Genomic DNA, 19,965 nt, shown 5'->3' on the forward strand with positions numbered 1-19,965 from the left:
ACATGCATAAATTTGGGATGGGTAAGATCAAACGCCGGTGTGTTTATGTTAACATACTTAACATGGCGATACAGATACGGCTGGTATCAACACCACCTACGGAACGTCGCGCAACCCCTACAATAGAAACTACTATACAGGAGGGAGCTCATCCGGGCCTGCCTACGCCGTCGCCACGGGGCTGGTCCCGATCGCCCTTGGTACCGACGGTGGCGGAAGCATCCGGGTTCCCGCGTCCTTCTGTTCCGTGTTCGGCCTGCAGCCGAGTCACGGCCGGCTGTCCTACCTCCCAGGTCACAATCACAACAGCACGTGCGAGGTCAACGCGCCTATCGCCGTCGACATGGGCTCCCTCGCAACCGTTTACTCCGTCATCAGCCAACAACCACATTCCGCCTCGCCTTTTCCACATGCGCCGTTGTGCGACATGCTGCTTCCCAACAGTAACAACAAGAACTCCAAGAAGGTGCTACTTGGCGTCCCCGAAGCCTGGTTTGACCGCGCCGACCCGGGCGTGCAGGGCCTCTGCCGGAGCCTCATCAACGACCTCGTCTAGACCAAGGGATATGCCACAGTCCCCATAACGATCCCCTTCCTGTCCGAAGGCCAAGCGGCACACGCCATCTTCATCCTCTCGGATGTCTCCACCGCTCTCCCCCCCAGCTCCCCGCATCGTCTCCCCCGCGAACCGGATCCTCCTCGCACTAGGCCGTGCCACGAGCGCGGGGGACTACATCCGCCCAGCGGGTCCGGGGGGACCTGATGCGCCACCTCGCCTGGCTCTGGCGCGAGAAGTACGGGTCCCAGGGTCTGCTGATCGTGACGCCGACTAGGTCGTGCGCGGGTTGGCCCATCCGGTCCCCGCGCGAACTCGACCGGGGGCTCAGCGACGGGAACCGCACCCTGCAGTCTATGGAGTACGTCTGGCTCGCCAACTTCTGCGGGACGCCGAGCCTGAGCGTGCCCGCGGGATACGTCATCCCCGAGGGCGAGGCGGGCGCGGGCTGGCCGGTCCGGTTCGAACCTGCCGCCGAAAAGGCTGGTGCGGTGGTGCCGGCCGGGCTGATGGCCACGGCCGAGTGGACGCGGGAGGATTTGCTGATGCGGTTTGGGTGCGATGCCGAGGAGGTGGGCAGGGAGCGCCTGAGGCGCCCGGCCGCGTGGGTCGATGTCGTACAGCAAGCCGCTCAAAAGCGCTCTACGAGAGAGAGTCGCAAGGCTTGAGGGCTGAGGGTGCCATACAAAAACATTTTGATAGCTCCAAGCAAGTAACAAGCGTAAGGTGGCCTACCACATGACCAGGGGCAGAGCGCAGTAGCCAGACATATTAGCTTGAAATGTGCAAGGCAGTAGCCCCTTGCGACAATTCTGTACATGATGGCCAAACCAAGTACATACTGTAGAATAGCAATGGGCGGCCGTGGCCCTGCAGCGCGCAATGCCGATTCATTTGTCACTCAGTGCTTCCCTTTTAATCAGTATGCCTCCCGGCAATGCTTGGGTTGGCGCTGGCTTAAGAGGTTGCTGTTATTTAGAAACGTGTATTGGCGTTGGGCATATCCAACCAACTGACAGGAGCTTCCAGCTAAGAATGGTTCGTCCACTCATGGTTAAGTACAGCTAGTTGCGCGTAGGCGATGAGAGCTATTCTTGAGCCGAAGATCGTACCTAATGCATCAAGAGCTGGGGAGCGTCACCCGAGCGCCATAGAGTGGGCAATGAAAGAGGAAATGCGGCAGCAGATTTGGGAGCGGCACTGTATTTGTTTCACATTAGGTTAAGAAGCTGTATTTCTGGGTGGCCTTGAGTTTCATCTTTCGGCAGACCGAGTGCTGTCGACTTTGACGTTTCTGGACAATTAGCAGTGTCGCGGGGCACCGTAGTTCTCGAGGTGCCACCTTAGCGTGCTTACTAGGTTCATTAGTACCAAAGCTCAAAGGTGGCCTTATTTGTGATGCAGATCGGACCTCGTCGCTATCAAGCAACACCACCAGCACCAACGAAAACGAAAAGGGAGGAGAAGTTTGCAAAAGAAAAACCGGCCTTTTGCAGCTTCAATCGCCAACATGTATAACTCCCTGACCCGCATACAAAATGTCTTCGGCTTCTTCACCACCGTCGCCTTCGTAGTCGCCGCCTTCATCGCCGCCTCCGATTTCACCTACGACCGGACGCCGAGTGCCCATATCAAGACCACCAATGTGCAAGTGTAAGTCGAAGGACGAGAAGAAGGAGGGGGAAACAGGGGGTTATGAACTGAAGGCTGATTCTTTCTGCGCCTTCGCCTACTACAGAGTCAAGGGCCGTCCCCATTACTACAGCACCAAGAAGGAGGAATATGCCATAATGAAATTCAGCCTGGACGCCGACCTGTCCTCGCTCTTCACCTGGAACACGAAGCAGGTCTTTGTCTACGTCACGGCGGAGTGGACCACGCCGCCGTCGGCGAAATCGTCCGCGGCAGCGACGACCAACCAGACCAACAGCGCCGTCATCTGGGACAGCATCATCACGGCCCCCTCGTCGGACCACCTGGCCAACATCGGCCCCGCGACCCTCAAGAAGCTGCGCAAGTCGGCCGCGGGCAAGGCCGTCGACCCCAAGCGCGGCCTCCTCTCGCTCAAGAACCAGCGGCCCAAGTACCAGATCACGCACCCGACGGGCCGCATCGCCGAGACCAGCGACGTGCGCCTGCGCGTCCACTACAACGTCCAGCCCTGGGTCGGCTTCCTCACCTGGAGCCAGACGGAGCGCGACTTCGGCCGCTGGCTGCGCGTCAAGGACGGCGTGAGCCGCGCCTTCACTCTGCCTGCCGTCAAGAAGAAGGACGAGGGCAAGAAGGCCAAGGCATAGATAAGAAAACTCGTCGGGGTTGGGCGGCATTGATATTAGCTTTCAGTTAGACTGGGTATTGAAGGATGGCCCAAGACTGGCTACAAGCAATAAACATGGAATTTGCACTACATTTCCAGGGCAGGGTCGAATTCCGTGCGGTGTATAGTATCTGCACCAGACATATTTGCGAGTGTGTGCAAGGACTATCCCATATGACCTGGTAAGCGAGGATATTCGGTCTATAGTACGTTCGGTATCTTCGTCATTACAATCCATAGGTACATACTCCTCCCCAAAGCTTCTTATACGGCACAGAAGTGTACTGGATATCCCACCAAAGTCATCGTTGATAACCCATCACTGCCTGAACTCCAAACAATACAGCAGCTCGTAAATCATGCAATCCGTCACGCGTTCGTCTACACTTGCCGTTTTGCGACTAAGCGCCGTTTCGGTACACCTGTGCGCCCTGGTTTCGGAACATGATGGTGTCCCTCCTTTGCAGGATCATAAGGGCTCTGTTTAGGGCCTGCTCGCTGAATCCCTTGCCCTCGACCATTTCCCGGCGCAGCGTCGCCACGCTCGTGCTCCAGCCGATGGGAAGTCGTCTCTTCAGCTCCGACTCGACTCGGTTGGTCTCCTCGTTCAGCTCGCGACTTCCCTGGTTGCCGCCTTGGTTGACGGCATCCATCGTGGAACAGAGGAAGAGACGGATGGCCTCATCGACGTGCTGCTCCGTGGCAATCGGCGAGAGGGTCAACTTGGCCAGCGATTCGGTGATACGCACAATGGCTTCCAGCTGACGAACTGTGATGGGGATACTGGATCGTGTGTTCGCCTCAATCTCCGAGGCGTGCACTTGCTTCCTGATGGAGACGAAGTGAGATGAGAGCTTTTCTGCTGCCTCGGGGGACAAGCGAGGTGCCATTCGCCTAAGGTCGGGTTAGTTATTTGGGACTCCGGGTAAAAATAAAGGCGGCGTGACTTACGACTTGCAGTACGAGAGGTATCGCTTCATCTTGTCTACTGGGATCTCGCTCTCCGTCTGCTCGTCCAACCCACGGCCACCCATGTGAATGCCCATGACGTGCTTGGCAATCCTCTCATCCTTCTCTCTTGTGTGCTCATCCTTGACGATGAAGATCATGTCGAAACGAGACAGGATAGTGGTTTGGAAATCGATGTTCTCACCCGGTGACTTCATATCATCGTAGCGACCGAAAATCGGATTGGCAGCAGCAAGAACCGATGTTCGGGCGTTCAGAATGGTAGTGATACCGGCCTTCGCGATAGAGATAGTCTGCTGCTCCATAGCTTCGTGGATGGCGACACGATCCTCATCTCGCATCTTGTCGAACTCATCAATACAGACGACACCGCCGTCAGCAAGCACCATAGCACCGCCCTCCAGGTAGAACTCCCGCGTAGACTGGTCGCGTTGCACAGAAGCTGTCAGACCAGCAGCCGAGGATCCCTTTCCTGACGTGTAGATGGAAATCGGTGCCACCTTCTCGACAAACTTCAGCAGTTGAGACTTGGCAGTACCGGGATCTCCAAGAAGCAGTACGTTGATGTCTCCTCTGAGCTTCATACCATCTGGCAGGATCTTCTTTGAACCACCAAGGAGGAGGCACAGAATGGCCTTCTTGATATCCCTGTTTCCATAGATGGAGGGTGCGATGCAGTCAGCCATTGTGTTGTACAGATCAGGTCTTCGGCTAAGTTCGAGGAACTCCTGTTCCTCTTCTTCTGAGAAGGAAGAGTGCCCCTTTGCGGTCGAGTCCACATCTGTCTGGATTCCCACTGTCCTCAGGTACGGCGTTCGGATAGCGACAGCACCACCTCCCGAGTTCTTGGAAGCCTTGTTCTGGTAGATGGAGAAAATGCCCATGACGGTACATCTGGATCCGGGCACCACCCTGTTCGTGAGGTAACGATCGGCTGATATCAGGACGTGACGTGGCAATTCGCCCACGGGCACTTGATCCGGCGCTTCTTGCAGTTTGATTATTTGCTGGTCGACAAATCGCGATTTCTCGTGCACGACAAAGTACGGGTCCATGGGACACTTTTCCGCACCATCGCCGGGGGCTCTTTGGCGGGCGCATTGCCGTGGTAGGGTCACACCGGTGAAGCCACCAAAGATGGGTATCGTCTGGTTGTGCAGGCAGCTCCTGCACTGAATAGCCAGCTCTGTGGCTTTTGAGGACATGACGGAAGCGCCAATGACAATACCAGGTACCCTAACCAATCTCGCGATCGTCATGGAGTCCAGATTTCGGATGGAAACATCCTCGGCTGTGGAGTGGAGGAGCAATTGATGTTCAGGGATGTCGGCTTTCGGTTCGTGGGGGGAAAAGAATGCGATGCGTGCACTTCTTCAGAGCGGCCTCGAACTGTATAATTATGAGCCTCCAGTCTGGACAGACCACTCGTCCACATGTTACGTACCAGAGGTATAATCTCGGCTGGCTCTGTAGCCAGGCGATGCGCCAACTCTTCATTATATTTGATCAGGTCGCCGATGTCAATATCGCAGTAGTATTGCTTTAATAATGCATTCTCTCGCAGCTGATCTCTGTGAAACGGTTATGTTAGACACGGGAACCGCAAGCCAGGATGCGAATGCACACTCACCTGTAGACAAACTTGTTATCGAGTCGGAAGCTCAAAACAAACTGCATCAACTGCTCCTGGACCTGGGTTCGGCTGTCTTCACTTTGCCCGGCTTCGCTGTTGAAGACCGAGACCGAAAATACTGACTGTCGATCCATGTTGACGAGTCCTTGGCTTTCGTACTTGTTTTGGATTCACCAACAGACAGTACGGTAGTGGATTGGAAACGGTGGTGTGTTTGTTTTGGAGTTGAGCGTTGGGTTTGGCTGGCCTCTCGCTCTTTCAGCTCTAGCAGAAAATCGCAAGCGGGCGCCCCTCCTGAGATTCCGATTCAATTAAAGCCGGCGCGTGCTTGGGGGTCTCTGGGTCTGGGGTCTTTGGACGCGACGCTTTTTCGCGTAACGTGTTGAGTGCTTGCATGCCTGGCGCTAGACCGAACGGACTCTAGCATGAATCACGTGTATCGACCCTACCTGATTACGTATCCAGTACGCCGTTCTCCGTGCTGTACTGTCCTCTAATTGTGAAGGGGGAAGGACCCTTTATTAAACTCATGCTACTGCGTGCAATGTTCCAAGTTATGCCAGGCTTACCGGGCACCAGCACCAGCACCAGCCAGCGACTACTAGATTGGGTACTTCCTGCACGCCAAGTACCTTGCTAAAGTACACGAGACTGGAGCTAGGGGAAGGTGATGTGGCTGAAAGCACATTGCTCTGCCGCGCATCTCGAGTATACCCCAAGCCAAACGCAGGACATGCGCCATTGCATCTCTCTATGTGTCCACGCCAATTCGAAAGCCTCACTCGTGCCCGCGGTTGCCATCCCGTACCAGCAATCTGAAGCCTGATGCATCCCCCTCGTATACCAGCTATGATCTCTCGGTAGCCTCATGATAAGCTCGTCGTCCACGCCTTCCGACTTGCTCAACCTATGCGAACTCCAAACCAAACTTCCTGAGCTGCGCAACCTCGTTCATGAACCATGTATTCCAATCAATCAGTGCGCCTGTCAGTTGACAGCTTGTCGTCGCCCCAATCGCCACAGAATTCGCGGGGTGAATTCCCTTTCCACAGGTTCGCTTGTCCGAATCCGCCGGCCCTCGGTTCGTAGCTGATACCAGGTTATAGGCAAGGCTCCGTGACATCACACGCCACTGCGCGACGAGGTTCTACAGCAAGCTCGATACATTCAATAGGAGGGCACCTGGATACATCCAACAGCTGGGCTCAAGGGGTCCAGGAAATTGGCCAGAATGGTATGCGACACAAGCTCCGCGTCTCTTTTATCTCTGGGGCGTCGCTAACATGTGACGTCAAGCTATCTCAACTCTGCTTCAACCGCCCATAGTGCGAACAGGCTTATTACCTCATACAACGGCTCCTGCATCCAGTGCGCACAAGCCGCCCACCGCCAGAGATATCCCTCCAGTTACCCTGACCAACATTGAGAAGATCGACGTAGCCGAATTCAACCCCTACTTGTCGCAAGTTGGTGCCTTGTACGAACAACTGCGCCGAGTAAAAGAGAGCGAGGATAACGGTGCCGACCAGGTCTTCCGGCGGAGCAGCAAGCCCGACGCAGTTCCCGATTTTGACGATGGTCACCTCCGACCCGGCTCGAGTGGTGGCAGACCCTCTAGCTCGCGGAAGGCTTCGACATCGTCATTTGGTTCCGCGTCACCCCTCGAGTCGCCCCAGATACGCAGGAGATCTAGTGCAGGGTTCAATCGGAAAGCAGCTCATGGGCCACCACCTTTGAATACCATCCCGAACGTTTATTTCGACGAAGACTTTCACCTCGAAAACCCCCGGACGTTCGATGTTGTCAGCGAGAGATCGGAGGTTGTGAAGCCCCAACCCGGGTCATCAGAAGAGAAGAACGTCACCAATGGCACCACGGCGCCTCGAAAGTCGCTGGCCACAAATGCCATCTTGCAGGAGAAGCTATCTTGGTACATGGACACCATTGAAATGCACCTGATCAACTCCATATCTACCGCGTCCACAACCTTCTTCACGGCCCTTGGTTCTCTCAGGGAATTGCACTCGGAGGCGGCCGGGTCGGTAGACAGGATCAAGACACTGCGCAAAGAGCTCGATGCCTTGGATCAAGAAATCGCAACCACTGGCTTGGACATCGTGCAGAAGCGCCGGCGCAAAGAAAATCTTCAGCAGCTAGATGATGCGGTCCACCAATTACGCGAGATTGCGGAATCACTATCAGAGTGCGAATCTCAAGTCGAGACCGGAGATATTGAGAAAGCTTTAACGAATATTGAGGCTTTGGAGAGGCTGGTTGCTGGGCGCAAACGACTTCATGGCAAAGACAACGGAAGACAGATACGGGACTTGCGCGATGCTGTGGCTTTGCAAGGCGTGAACTCTGATATTTCGACTCTGCGCCTTCGAATTGGTAAAGGGTATGAAACTCGGTTCGTCGACGTGTTGTTGGAAGATCTCCGTCGCCACGTCGATACCGTGTCTACGCAGGACGTGCTCCTCAGATGGACCAGTGCAACTATGCGGTCACGCGGAGGGCATGCCAAGGATGCTACAGCTTTCCCTCCAGCCTATCTATCATCGACTGGGGGTCTACGGGCGCAGTTGATGCCTGTTGTGACTGGCCTGCACCAAGCCAAGCATATTACGATGGCCATCTCATCATACCGAGAGCTTGTGTTGCGGGAGATTCGCAAGTTGATACAAAAACCGTTGCCTAGCTCAGATGACGATGACAACGTGACGATAATGTCCGCGTCAACGCGAAGCGGGCGAAAGCTCACTCAAGGAGAGAAATCCTCCATTCTGGCCCGCAACCTCAGGGCACTCGAGCCGGAAGATGCCGAAGCACTCTTCACCAAGATGTACATTGGTGTAACCGAGACTCTGAGGAGATTAACAACGCAGGTTAAAGTCCTGTTTGATGTTGCAAGCTCGATAGGCGAGTCGCCCGACGTGACATCCGGGATGCGCTCGCCACCCCTGGGGGGTCTCAAGTCGCCTCCATTGAATAGCGCCAACCAGGACATCCAGGAGGACATCCACTTGACATTAGATATGGCGAACCTTTTGGGCCAGGCAGCGGATCTGGCCCAAGAAAAAATTACCAAAGTGTTGCGGGTTAGGTCTGAACAGAGTACCCGGCTACCGCTTGACTTGTTCTTGCGGTATTTCACGTTGAATCTCTATTTCACAAACGAGTGTGAGTCCATTTCTGGGCGAAGCGGGTCATCTCTGAAAACGGTTGTCAACGGGCATATTAAAGACTTTATTGATCAGCATGGGGACGTCGAGAAGCAGAAGCTCGCGCAAGAGATGGAATCGGACCAATGGGCGGCAAAGGACTTTACAGACGAGAACAAGCTCCTCCTGAATCGCGTCATCGACTCTAGCACTAGAGATGATGTTACCTGGTCAGAAGGAAGCAAGATATGGATACCATACTCAAACACACAGCCAGTGTCAAATGGACGCCCACGTGCCGAGTCTAACGGCACAGGAACAAGGGACAAGACACGTAGCGCCGTCATCGACTCTGAATCTTTTATCCTACCCCGGTCTGCTATCCTCTGTCTCGAAGGCATGTCACATTTCATGCAACTCATCGCCGGGATCCCATCCATGTCCACGGACATAGCCACGTCACTCATCTCCTATTTACAAGTATTCAACAGCCGCTGCACGCAGCTGATTCTTGGTGCTGGTGCAACACGTTCTGCCGGCTTGAAGAACATCACCACCCGTCACTTAGCTCTTGCTGCCCAAGCTCTGGCCTTCATATCGACCCTCATCCCGCATGTCCGGGAGTTTGTGCGCCGGCTTGCGGGTACAGGCGCTAATGTTAATAACACCTCCCTTGCAGCGTTGATGGGTGAGTTTGACAAGGTTAAGCGCCTCTATCAAGAACACCAAAACAACATTTACGACAAGTTGGTGGAGATTATGAGCGGACGAGCCGCTGCGCATACCAAGACCATGAAAGGTCTCGACTGGGATCGCCCGGCGAGAGAAGGCGAAGCTAGCGTAGATGTGTTTATGGAAACGCTGGTCAAGGAGACGGTCACATTGCATCGCGTACTGACCAAGCACCTCCCCGAGGGTACGGTGCACCTGATCATGGCGCCTGTTTTCGATAGCTACAAGACACAATTTGGGAATGCTCTCCAGGGGCTGGAGGTCAAGGAGGAAATAGGAGCGAAGCGGTAAGTATTTGACGTCTCATCATTCATTCAGGCCGATGTTCTAACCTTCTGTGTAGGATGGAAAAGGATATCGGGTACCTCATCAATCGTTTAGGAAAGGTCGAAGGCTTCGCCAACACGGGCGAACACCTACTAAACATTGTCAAAACCAAGATGCCGGACAAGCCCCCACCAGTGCCGGAGAAGAACGGGGCCGTGTCGAAACCGAACTCCCCCGCGCCCAAGGAGGCAGAGAAGCCAGAAGAGCAGAAGAGCTCCGAGGCGGCGGAGAAGAATGGAGGGGACTCCTAGCACGATACCAGTGTCTTCTATTGTTTGTGCATAGCTCGGTGTCACGATAGGCGTTCATTAGAATGGAGCGTTTCAACCTCCTGGGTCCAAAAATATTAACCGTGTATTGTTTGCTCTCGAAAGCGCTACGACTTGGTTACGAAATGCGGGTTGCTCAGGTACATATGAGGGAGAAGCCCTTGGAACATTGAAACGGGTTTGACATATCGACTACCTATGCATCCTTGACTTGACGAGAGCAATTTCCGCCGTGTCTTTACTCGGAACATGGAGTCTTATGCCCCTGGCGCTTGGGTAGAGCCTTCTGGTTGGATTACCGTAATACATATTCGTATGCGCAGGTGACTGTGAGATGAAAGTCTTCCAATATGCTCAAGTATGCAGGTGGTGTCTATGAGCTGTGAGGCAGAAGTGAAGCTTCCGTACCTACCTTACCTACCTAGGTAGGTACGCACCTAATGTAGGTAAGTACATGTATTCATCGGATGCTCGTTTGCTAGCAAGAGCCACTAGCCAGGTAGGTACAACCGTACAACACGGCAGTTGCCTATAGTGCCCCCGCTACTAACCTGTTACGTCAAGTGCATTGAATACAGAGGTAAAGCTCAAGTGGCAACCTTGGAAGGCAACAGCTCATGTGATACCGCGCACAAACTACTCCAAGGCTACCCCACTTCACAATTGGGAACGCGGTAGTAAAACGCGTGGGAATCGCGACCCTGAGCACTTACCCACTGACTTCATTTTCATCAACGGTCCGCCGGTGACTACTTCCGCCTAAGGTTTTCTGTGGCTAATTTCATGCTGCTTTCCAATTCCCCACATCCAAGAGGATGGACGGCGATCAAGTATACGTCACAAGCCCAGGTAAATGCTTGATTCGCGTTGTCCCAGTCAAGACTGAACCCGCAGACGACCAGGAAGTCCATATGGACGCCTTCAACATGGCCTCATCACCCCCAAGCCAGGAAGGTCAATTGGAGGGATCAGATCTCCCCGCTATGGACTTGGCATTCCCAAAACAGGAAGACGAAGAAGTCGACATGGACTTGCCTTCAGTGCCTCTGAAACAGGAGGATGCTCCTGCCGCAAATACAGGACATGTCAAGCTCGAGTCGCCAGAGCTCTCCGAGCCCCAGGTCATGTTGAACACTTCGGCTTTACAGAATCTCGTCAATTGTGACAACGTTGACGCCCTCAAACATGGCGTTGATGTCGGTGTCCAGTTCCTCGACCAACTGGCTGCTAGTCTTGCAACCCACACGAACAGTGAGACAACTAGCTGGCTTCGCAATATCTCGACGCAAAAGGTTTGTTTGCTCGACCTTTTTCTTCTTGTACCACCTTCACCCATCACCTTATACTTTTCCTCCACCTGAGGGGCGGTCGTTTTACTCGACCCTCCACCCTCGGCCCCAGCTCATCACCTATTGCTGACGTCACTAACATCTTCACAGGAACTCGCCCAACCTCGCAGAATTGTAGTAGGCGTTGTTGGCAACACAGGCGCCGGCAAGTCTTCTGTGATCAACGCCATCATGGACGAAGAGCGGTTGCTCCCTACAAACTGTCTGAGGGCTTGCACCGCGTCGCCCACTGAGATATCCTACAATTATTCAGACGACCCCAGTGAGCTGTACAAGGCAGAAGTTGAATTCATCACTCGCCAAGAATGGGTTCGAGAGCTCGAACAACTCTACGCCGATCTGCTCGACCCGAATGGAGATATCTCGAGAGAGGCGTCGAACACAGACAGCGATGCTGGAGTGGCATATGCTAAGCTTAAGGCGGTCTACCCTTCGAAGACCAGGGAAATGCTTACGCAGGCGAACCCGGAGAACCTTGCTGCCGAACCAGGTGTACAAAATGTACTTTCTAGCACCAAGCTCCTCAAGGCAACGACCTCTAAAGACTTGTACCGCCAACTTCAGCGCTACATTGATAGCAAGGAGAAGCTAACCGGCGACGAGCGGAAGAAAAACGTCCCGATGGAGTTCTGGCCTCTCATTAAAGTGGTGCGGATCAATACGAAGGCAAATGCGCTGTCAACCGGTGCCGTGATCGTTGATTTGCCAGGTGTCCAAGACTCCAATGCAGCCCGAGCTGCCGTTGCTGATAATTACATGAAGCAATGTGGAGGACTGTGGATTGTCGCGCCCATTACACGTGCTGTGGATGACAAGACAGCCAAGAATCTCCTAGGTGATTCCTTCCGTCGCCAAATGAAATACGATGGCACGTTTTCCAACGTGACTTTCATCTGCTCTAAGACAGATGACCTGCTCATCACGGAGGCTGCCGATAGTCTGAAACTACAGGACCAGATCGATGAGACGATGCGCAAAGCCGACGAGTTCAAGCAGAAGGTTAATGACCTCAAAGAGCAGTTGGCAAACCTCAGAGAGAAACGAGCGGCCTATGATGATAGGATCGATGAGATTGAATCATCCTACGAGGAATGGGAGGACCTTGCCACAGATCTTTGGGATGGAAAGACGGTTTATGCACCAGTCCCCAAAACCAAGAAGCGGAAGCGTGATGGAAGGCAGCCGGATGCGTTTCCCGGCACTGACTCCGAGTCCGACTCCTTGAGCATAGCCGGGGAATCTAGCGACAAAGAGAATTCGCACCAACAGACTCGGACTCCCTTGACAGAGGAGCAAATTGAATGTGTTATGGCGGAGTTGAAATCAGAGAAAAAAGAGGCCCGGAAATCCAAGCGAGACATTGACGAACAAACCAGCAGCGTACGCAAGATGATTACTCAAGCCGAAAGTCAACGCCAAGAGCTTCTTGCCGAGGCTAAATCGACATGCATCAAAGGCCGCAATGACTATTCCAGGACTTCCATTCGGTGGGATTTCGCCATGGGCATAAAGGAGCTCGACCAGGAGACTGCCGCCGAGAAGGATGATGCCAATTTCGACCCCGATCATGACGCTCGAGACTACGATGCAGTCGCCGCTGGCCTGCCGGTGTTCTGCATCAGCAGTCGTGCGTTCCAGAAGCTGAGTGGTCGGCTGGAGAAAGACGACTTCGACTCTCATGGGTTCATGTCTCTGGAAGACACGGAGGTGAGTCTTACAAAGGCCGAAGCATTGTCCGCATCATTTACGCTCTTGGGTAAAACTAACACTCGCACAGGTGCCGCAACTCCAAGCCCACGCCAAGAAGTTGACCGAGACGGGACGAATAGCGCATTACAAGGAATTCCTCAACAACCTCCTTAGGCTCGTGTATTCGATGAACCTCTGGGTTACCAACGAGGGTACTTCGTCCCTGTCCACTGCGGAGAAGAGGAGTGAAGAAATTCATATACGAAAACTCCTGGGCGAGCTCAAGGACGTATTTGATGCTTCAGTACGAGGATCTGTTGAAGAGATGGAGGAATGCCTTAGAGACCAGATCTTCAAGTCTTTCGACACATCGATCCCGTTGGCTATCGAGAAGGCCGTTACAACAGCCAGTGGATGGGGCGCCCATAAAAACATGGGTGGCCTGCTCTGGGCTACCTATAAAGCGACTGTCCGACGTGACGGCGTTTACGCTGGTGCTGCCGGGCCGCGGGATTTCAACGGCGAGCTGTTTGAGCCCATATCGCGGAGCTTGGCCAGTGGATGGGAGAGGGCTTTCCAGCGACGTCTTCCAAGTATACTGCGTGAACTGACCAAGAACCTGTCCAAGAAGCTTGATGACTTCCACCAGTCCATGATGCAACGAGCTCAACAGAGCCAGGTGAGTGCACTGCTCAACATAGGACATCAGGTCGCCGCTGTCAATCAGGTCTTGAAAGGGTGGCCAGCAAACCTTCAATCCCGAATCACTGAGCTCCAGAGAGAGGCAAGTCGTGCCTTTACGCCTGTGATCTGCAGGGCTATGCATGAGGCGTACAGAGTTTGTACCGAGGAGAGTGGCCCCGGATCATTCGCTCGGATGAAGACAGCGATGGAATCCCACGTCAGCACTAGTCGACACAGCATGTTCCACCAAGCTACTGAGGAGGTCAAAGGAATGCTGCAGGCTCTTTGCGAGACTGTACAGAGGGAGATTGCACAGTACACCGAGCCTGTCCTTGGTGAGCTGTCGAAGGACTACCTGGGGGCCATGCTCGGCCGCGACGTGGGAGAAGCCAAGCTCTCGAGTGCAGAGATTGGTATGCGAGCAAAAGTTAAGGACGTCTTGTTACGCAACGAAGCCATGTTCTCGCCGGTGGGCAAGGGAGAGGCTGTGGAACAGGGTGATGGAGAGGTGAAGCCTGATGCGGACATGGACGATGCTGATGATCTGCTGCAAGCTCAGCTTCTTCAGGAACAAGAGTTGGCAGCATAGGTGGAATTTGACGAGTCAATGTGCTGCTAGCCGAAAGGGAGACTTTGGTGGATGACCGATCATGTGGCTAGTTGTAAGGGAGATAGCATCGTGTATAGTTACTATGTACGACGACAGACGTGGCCACTGTTGGTCAGAATCATATACAGTATTTGCTTGCCATTGAATGTCTTGCATCAGTTCATTAGCGGAGAGCAAGAAGATGATGCTAGTGGGCTTAGTCACCTTGAAGAGACAAATAATCTGGCAGCAGTCTGTGTCCCCAGGGTGCGCACAGCATCATGTATCTAACGTAGGTCGTGGCGTACGTGCAACGCGCCTGAAACTCTGACCAAAGTCCGTCTTTTTCTTCGTCGTCTCACAAAGCCGACCTTGCCGTTGGTGCAGCGGCGGTTGCTACGACCCGAAAACCTGGGGAATGGGGGGTTTGCACTATATGACAATCAAGAGACGGCCTGGACGGAGAGACAGGCATCACCAAGTGCATATCTGTGGTACACTGCATACTCGTTCGGCGACCACCTGTGTATTATCTTGTCAACGTCTGGGTATACTCTACAATATACTACCATTATGCAGCCAGTCACACTTCAGAATGATCGCGAGAAGAAAAAGGACACCTGCCGGTCTCCTCGGGTCTTTTTTTATTTTTATTTTTCTAGTTGATTGATCTGCATGGGATATATTCATGGGTGTTGCTTGCCGCATTAACCGTTATAATATGTACGCGTTCCCGCCTGTTCGCAGATCATGGAACGGGCGCGCCAAAGCCTATTGGGCTTAGGGTACCAGCCAAGGCCCAAGCCGATCGCGAACGGCGAAAGGAAAAGATCGGGTCGCCGGGGAGGGGGAGCGAGAGGGGGCTCTAGAAGGAAGAAGAGGGGAAACACGGAACAAAAATACCGATTGATCGTCATGCACGTTTAATTCGACTGCGCAACGTCTCGGCTGGCAATTTCGACCATGTGCTGGGCAGAAAGGGAGGACGCGTGAAAAGTCAATTGGCGGTGCTGTGCGAAAAAGGTTGAAGTAAATGAATTCATCAAATGCGGTTATGTGTTATCAAAAGCAAGTCGGCAAGGGGTGTGTAGTGTGCTACTACCAGTACCTAGACAGGCTTGCCAGTGTCTGACTTTAGACTTCTAGCGCTCCTTCGTCCTAATCTACTGACGACGATTACTCTTCCATCCATCTATCTATCTGCCCTAGTCGTGTCGTGTAGTCGCAGGAGTAGCTCCGACGACACATGAAGCATGCAGTCGCACACGGCCAGGAATGAATGAGTGTCTACGAGCGGTATCTGCAGACCGCCCTCCAACATCCACCCCCCTTCGACTCGAGCAACGAGCCAACGGGTCGGTTGTCAAATCAGGATGCATGCATGCTTACCGTGGCGCCCAGCACGCGCCAGCAGTCGGCGACGTCGTGCCATCTGTCGTAAGCCAGATGATGACAGGGTGACAGTCGCCAACGAGTCAGATCACCAACAGCAGACCATGGGGCCGGCACACAAAACGGGGGCGCGCCTTAGCGCAATCCGCCAGGGGGAACATGCATGCATTCTTCGCGTGAAGTAAACAAGCAGAAGAAGAAGAAGAAGAAGAAGAAGAAGAAAGAGAAAAAGCTGTTCACGAATTGGATTGGTCGGTATAGGGCAGTTTAATCGTGGGGAATTTTATTGAATTTGGGACTCAAAAACCAGCATCTGTTGCCGGCAAAGGGCGGGAGCGCAACCAACTTGCTAGGTCCGAAGACATGCAATTGGTGCCCCCTGGAATATCTATGTACAAAGAATGGGTATCTTTCAAAAACGGTATGGCTAAAGAGCGTCAAGAATAGGTCAAAATATGGTGTGTGTGTGGGTTGGAAGGTAAGAAGCAAGGGAGTGCGTCGAGCAAACCCGCTTCTTCGGTGGAACTAGCCACCCTTTAATGTTCCAAGCACCTGTCCTCCCGTGGAAGTGTCTATAAGGCGTGTAAGATGGCTTCCAGCCTGGGTGTGAAAAGGATGGTCCCGTCATCCGAAAGTCTATGTGTCGTTTGAAAAGAAACCCCAAGGGCGGCAGCCCCCTATGCGCGGAAGCGGATATTAGGTTAACGGCTTAGGTATCTTGGAAAATCCGGAAAACAGCGTGGCAGCGTAGATATCGTCATGGTCTAGCGCTCAGCGCGACTACCTTGGACTAGCAAGGTAGATTTCTTCGTCTCTTCTTCTCTGTGTTGACTGTATGTAGACTTAGAACTGGCCAAGGACAAACTTGCGAGCGACCAGGTTGGTCTCGTCGCGCTTGCTGGGCGCCGCGTTGCCACCACCCAGGGTGGTGATCAAGTTGGTCTCCTTGGTCGACACGGTCTGGATGTCGTCGGGGTGGTAGTAGGCCGTGTTGCAGGGGAAGCTCGTGCAACCAGAGACGGCCATCTTGGTCTTGGCCAGAAGCTCGGTGGCGGGGAAGATCTCCTTGACACCGTCGACATCGGTGGCATCCACAATGGCGGACACGTCAAAGTAAGTCAGGTCGTTCCAGCCCTGGAAGGCAACCTCTCCGAGCATACCGGGGTTGTTGGGGGAGCCCTCGGCGACGGAGTAGTAGTTGCCCTGCCAGCCTTGAGGGATGGTGACCTTGACCTCGCCATTGCCGTCGACCTTGATCTTGTCAACGGACTGGAAACCGGGGTTGGCAGTGAAGACGACGCTCTTGGGGGTGGAGTCCTGGTTCTTGAAAGTGATGGTGTTGGTTGCGCTGACCAAGCTGGAGGCAGCAGCGACCAGAGCGGCAAGGTTGGTAGTGAAACGCATCTTGGCTACGAAGTGAGAGTGTTGGACTGGAGGGTCAGGTAGGTGATATTGCAATATCGGTTGGTCTGATAAGACGGTCTGTTGCTTGAAGCGATATATGCAAGGCAGCGATAGCGATTGTAGCTTGAGTAGATATATATATATATAGTGATCAAAGAGTGAATCACCAGGGAAGGAATGTGTTCGAAGCTGGCCAAAGAGCTCGAAAGTAGATGAGAGAATGTGAGCTGTTGGGGTTGAGTTCGTAAATCATAGACGCCAACATCCGGTGGCGCGGAGAGCTGACGACTTTATACTCGAGTGAACGGGTGTCTATGTTAGACTAGCAGCCGGCTGTCCCCCGACTATGGGCACCATGGCGGCTGAGGGAGGTGTGGAGGGAGGGGGCTATAGAGCCAGCAATGGACCACGCCCTACTAGAAGTCAGGTACCCTGTGGGCCGTCGGGCAGTCCATGTATCCATCACACCAATCCCGTACCCAGTAATGGCAAAGGGATGCGTGGCTCGAAGCGACTCCGTAGCATCGGTCCGCTGCAGCAGCACGAGGATGCTAGCTTGTTTCTTCGATTCGAGGCTGCGGGCACTTTGCCCTAGCCCGGGCAAGTTTCTTACTGCCGGGGCATACTACCACAAGTACCATGCCTATACCTGCAGGACCGGGTGGGCGGCGTCATGTCCCCGGCGGGCCATAGGGTCGATGCTTCCATACCATCGTAAACACACACACACACCCACCCACACACCCACCCACACAGATACGATAGGTAATATCCGCCCTGTTGCGACGGTAGAAGCAGCCATGGAACCTCCGCGCGGCCTAGGTGGCAGCAGTATCATCACAACTTAGGTTCGAATTCAAACAAACAAGACGAAACGGATTCGTCGACAGGGCAGTACTACTACCCTGAACACGCACGACTCAGGTAGCCTTCGAGCAGACGCCAAGCCGAAAGGAATTCAGGGAGAAGGGAGAAAGGCTTTTTCTTGTCCTTAGTTGCAGGTGCGGCGCGAGTTAGCATGGCAGCTTTGATCTCCAATTGGCCGTGCCATGGTGTGTTAAATCGGTTCCTGGCGTGCCTGGCGTGCCTGGTACCTGACAGCTCCATGTGGTGGGCAGCGTGGGCTAGACCAACTATCGGAAAACTCGAAAGCTTGCAATAACCCGGATGGAGCCAACGGCCAATCGGAAGCACAGGGCCAACCGCAAAGGGTACCTTGGTGGGAATGCAGTTAGCTATTTTCTCTGCTTCTCATTTTCTTTCTCGTATCCTTGGCACGACACGTGTAGAGTGCCTCTCCCGCATCGAACAGCATCGAACGATACAAGGCAATCTACGTGTCGAGCCGAGCGACATCTGAATCTGCATTTTACCTGCATCAGCTCGTTAGTGTGATATGATATGTTCAACAGGAACGACCCAACAATCCTGCATGGGCGTGGTGATACAGATGGACAGCTTCCATTCCCTGCTTTCCCTCCCTGATGAGACGTGCAAGTACTGATTGATGCAAGGCATGCATCGAGGCCCCCTCAGACTGTTGATATGGGGTTCGCTGAGACCCTCTCTGCGATCTCATCGGTGTCGCTGTGCATGTCATCACTCATCGCTTCGGAGCTGCTGCTCACCGAGGCCGGTCGGAGAACCCCCGCGCGGGAATGGATCCCCAATGTAAAATACGGACACACACTCACATATACACACAAAATTTGTGCAGAGTTTTGCGGTCTAGAGCTTCTGCGAGAACGGGGACGTCCAAAACTGTGGTGCGAAGCCGACGGCCTGGGACTGGTGGAGTGAGGCCACTGGTTAAGCCGAATAACAGTCCGCAAGCTCTGCGCAAGCTGCCGGATCTCTCCCGCCCGTAATCCCTGTCCATCCCACCCACCCTGCCAGGAACACACATAGATCGAAAACTTTGCGCTGCAAGGCACAGCGAGCAAATATCGCCCACGCGGCCTGGCGCCCTAGCAGTAGTTTCGGGATGGAAATGCCCACCGATTTGAGGCATATATCGCACGACGTTGCTGACGTGCACCTCTCTTGGCAAGGACCCTCTCATACCACGATTTCAGGGCCAAATGCCCGTATTGTCTGCCTATGGTTCCTTGGACTAAGCTCTCGGGTTTTCCAATGTCGTTGCTAGGCCATCACGCCTCGAGAGGGCCACCATGACGTCAAAGCTCCTTTCCGTTCGTATTCCGGCGGTGACTTGTGAGGCTGCAGGTTGTCAGTCGCGCCCGAATACTACTATCGCAAGTGTGGCAAGCCTTGTCGGCCCCAGTGTCCAAGGATGGGATGGCATAGATTAGCATAGCGGCGTTAGATAATCACTGCGAGATGCACAATTCCGCTCGGTGACAAGTCTCATCAATCGAACTTCGGGTAAGAACGGTCGTGACTCATTGATATTTTTGCGGCAGTTTTCTCATTGGATCGATTAGCATCTGGTCATATCTGCCAGTCTCGTCTCGAAGCATGTCAGGTCCACCATGCAGCGGCGACCTCCACCACCCTGGATAGTCTTGACGTTCGCGTAAAAAAACCTGCGCAGCAAGCGAACAAACAGGTCAAATGCAGGCGTGTCGTCGCTATCACAGGCCCAAGACGTCCTGCCACATTCCAAAGATTGAGAGGGAGGGGGTCCCTCTGTCGACAGTAAGCCGATTCGGGCAAACGAGACTTGTATTTGGAAAGCTTTTGGCCTCGTGCTCACCAACTGATTGGGCTGACGGCCGACCAACGGAGACGCAGAGATTGATGAGCGTTGCATCAGACTCTGCATCATGCACGACCGACATCATCTTCCATGGCCATCTCAACAAAAACCACAGACGCCGCAAGCTTCAGGCTGGCACCAAGCGGGAAAGTAAAAAGGCACAAGCCATTCCACG

At 53.8% G+C, this 19,965-nt stretch overlaps 6 protein-coding genes across 6 annotated transcripts; 4 read left to right on the top strand and 2 right to left on the bottom strand.

Moving 5' to 3' along the window:
• Positions 1-2: 2 nt before the first annotated feature.
• Positions 3-1,224, top strand: PG986_000927 (amidase signature domain-containing protein; the record flags this gene model as incomplete). Its single annotated transcript, XM_066837149.1, has 3 exons — positions 3-21; positions 75-550; positions 709-1,224. The coding sequence occupies 3 exons, from the start codon at positions 3-5 to the stop codon at positions 1,222-1,224; spliced, it is 1,011 nt and encodes a 336-aa protein (XP_066706042.1).
• Positions 1,225-2,066: 842 nt separating this feature from the next.
• On the top strand, positions 2,067-2,853 carry PG986_000928 (signal peptidase subunit; the record flags this gene model as incomplete). Its single annotated transcript, XM_066837150.1, has 2 exons — positions 2,067-2,209; positions 2,295-2,853. The coding sequence occupies 2 exons, from the start codon at positions 2,067-2,069 to the stop codon at positions 2,851-2,853; spliced, it is 702 nt and encodes a 233-aa protein (XP_066706043.1).
• Positions 2,854-3,274: 421 nt separating this feature from the next.
• Positions 3,275-5,609, bottom strand: PG986_000929 (DNA replication licensing factor mcm5; the record flags this gene model as incomplete). Its single annotated transcript, XM_066837151.1, has 4 exons — positions 3,275-3,767; positions 3,825-5,133; positions 5,265-5,413; positions 5,473-5,609. 4 exons carry the CDS (start codon positions 5,607-5,609, stop codon positions 3,275-3,277), a joined length of 2,088 nt encoding a protein of 695 aa, XP_066706044.1.
• An 826-nt stretch (positions 5,610-6,435) lies between these two features.
• Positions 6,436-9,946, top strand: PG986_000930 (Vacuolar protein sorting-associated protein 54; the record flags this gene model as incomplete). The annotated part of the gene is made up of 4 exons (XM_066837152.1): positions 6,436-6,527; positions 6,582-6,709; positions 6,802-9,655; positions 9,712-9,946. 4 exons carry the CDS (start codon positions 6,436-6,438, stop codon positions 9,944-9,946), a joined length of 3,309 nt encoding a protein of 1,102 aa, XP_066706045.1.
• A 929-nt stretch (positions 9,947-10,875) lies between these two features.
• PG986_000931 (uncharacterized protein) lies at positions 10,876-14,275 on the top strand (the record flags this gene model as incomplete). Its single annotated transcript, XM_066837153.1, has 3 exons — positions 10,876-11,256; positions 11,404-13,020; positions 13,091-14,275. 3 exons carry the CDS (start codon positions 10,876-10,878, stop codon positions 14,273-14,275), a joined length of 3,183 nt encoding a protein of 1,060 aa, XP_066706046.1.
• A 2,235-nt stretch (positions 14,276-16,510) lies between these two features.
• On the bottom strand, positions 16,511-17,071 carry PG986_000932 (uncharacterized protein; the record flags this gene model as incomplete). Its single annotated transcript, XM_066837154.1, has 1 exon — positions 16,511-17,071. One exon carries the CDS (start codon positions 17,069-17,071, stop codon positions 16,511-16,513), a length of 561 nt encoding a protein of 186 aa, XP_066706047.1.
• Positions 17,072-19,965: the final 2,894 nt, after the last annotated feature.

The sequence above is a fragment of the Apiospora aurea genome, assembly GCF_038362705.1.
Source record: "Apiospora aurea strain CBS 24483 chromosome Unknown utg000001l_segment0_segment0, whole genome shotgun sequence".
Taxonomy (NCBI): domain Eukaryota; kingdom Fungi; phylum Ascomycota; class Sordariomycetes; order Amphisphaeriales; family Apiosporaceae; genus Apiospora; species Apiospora aurea.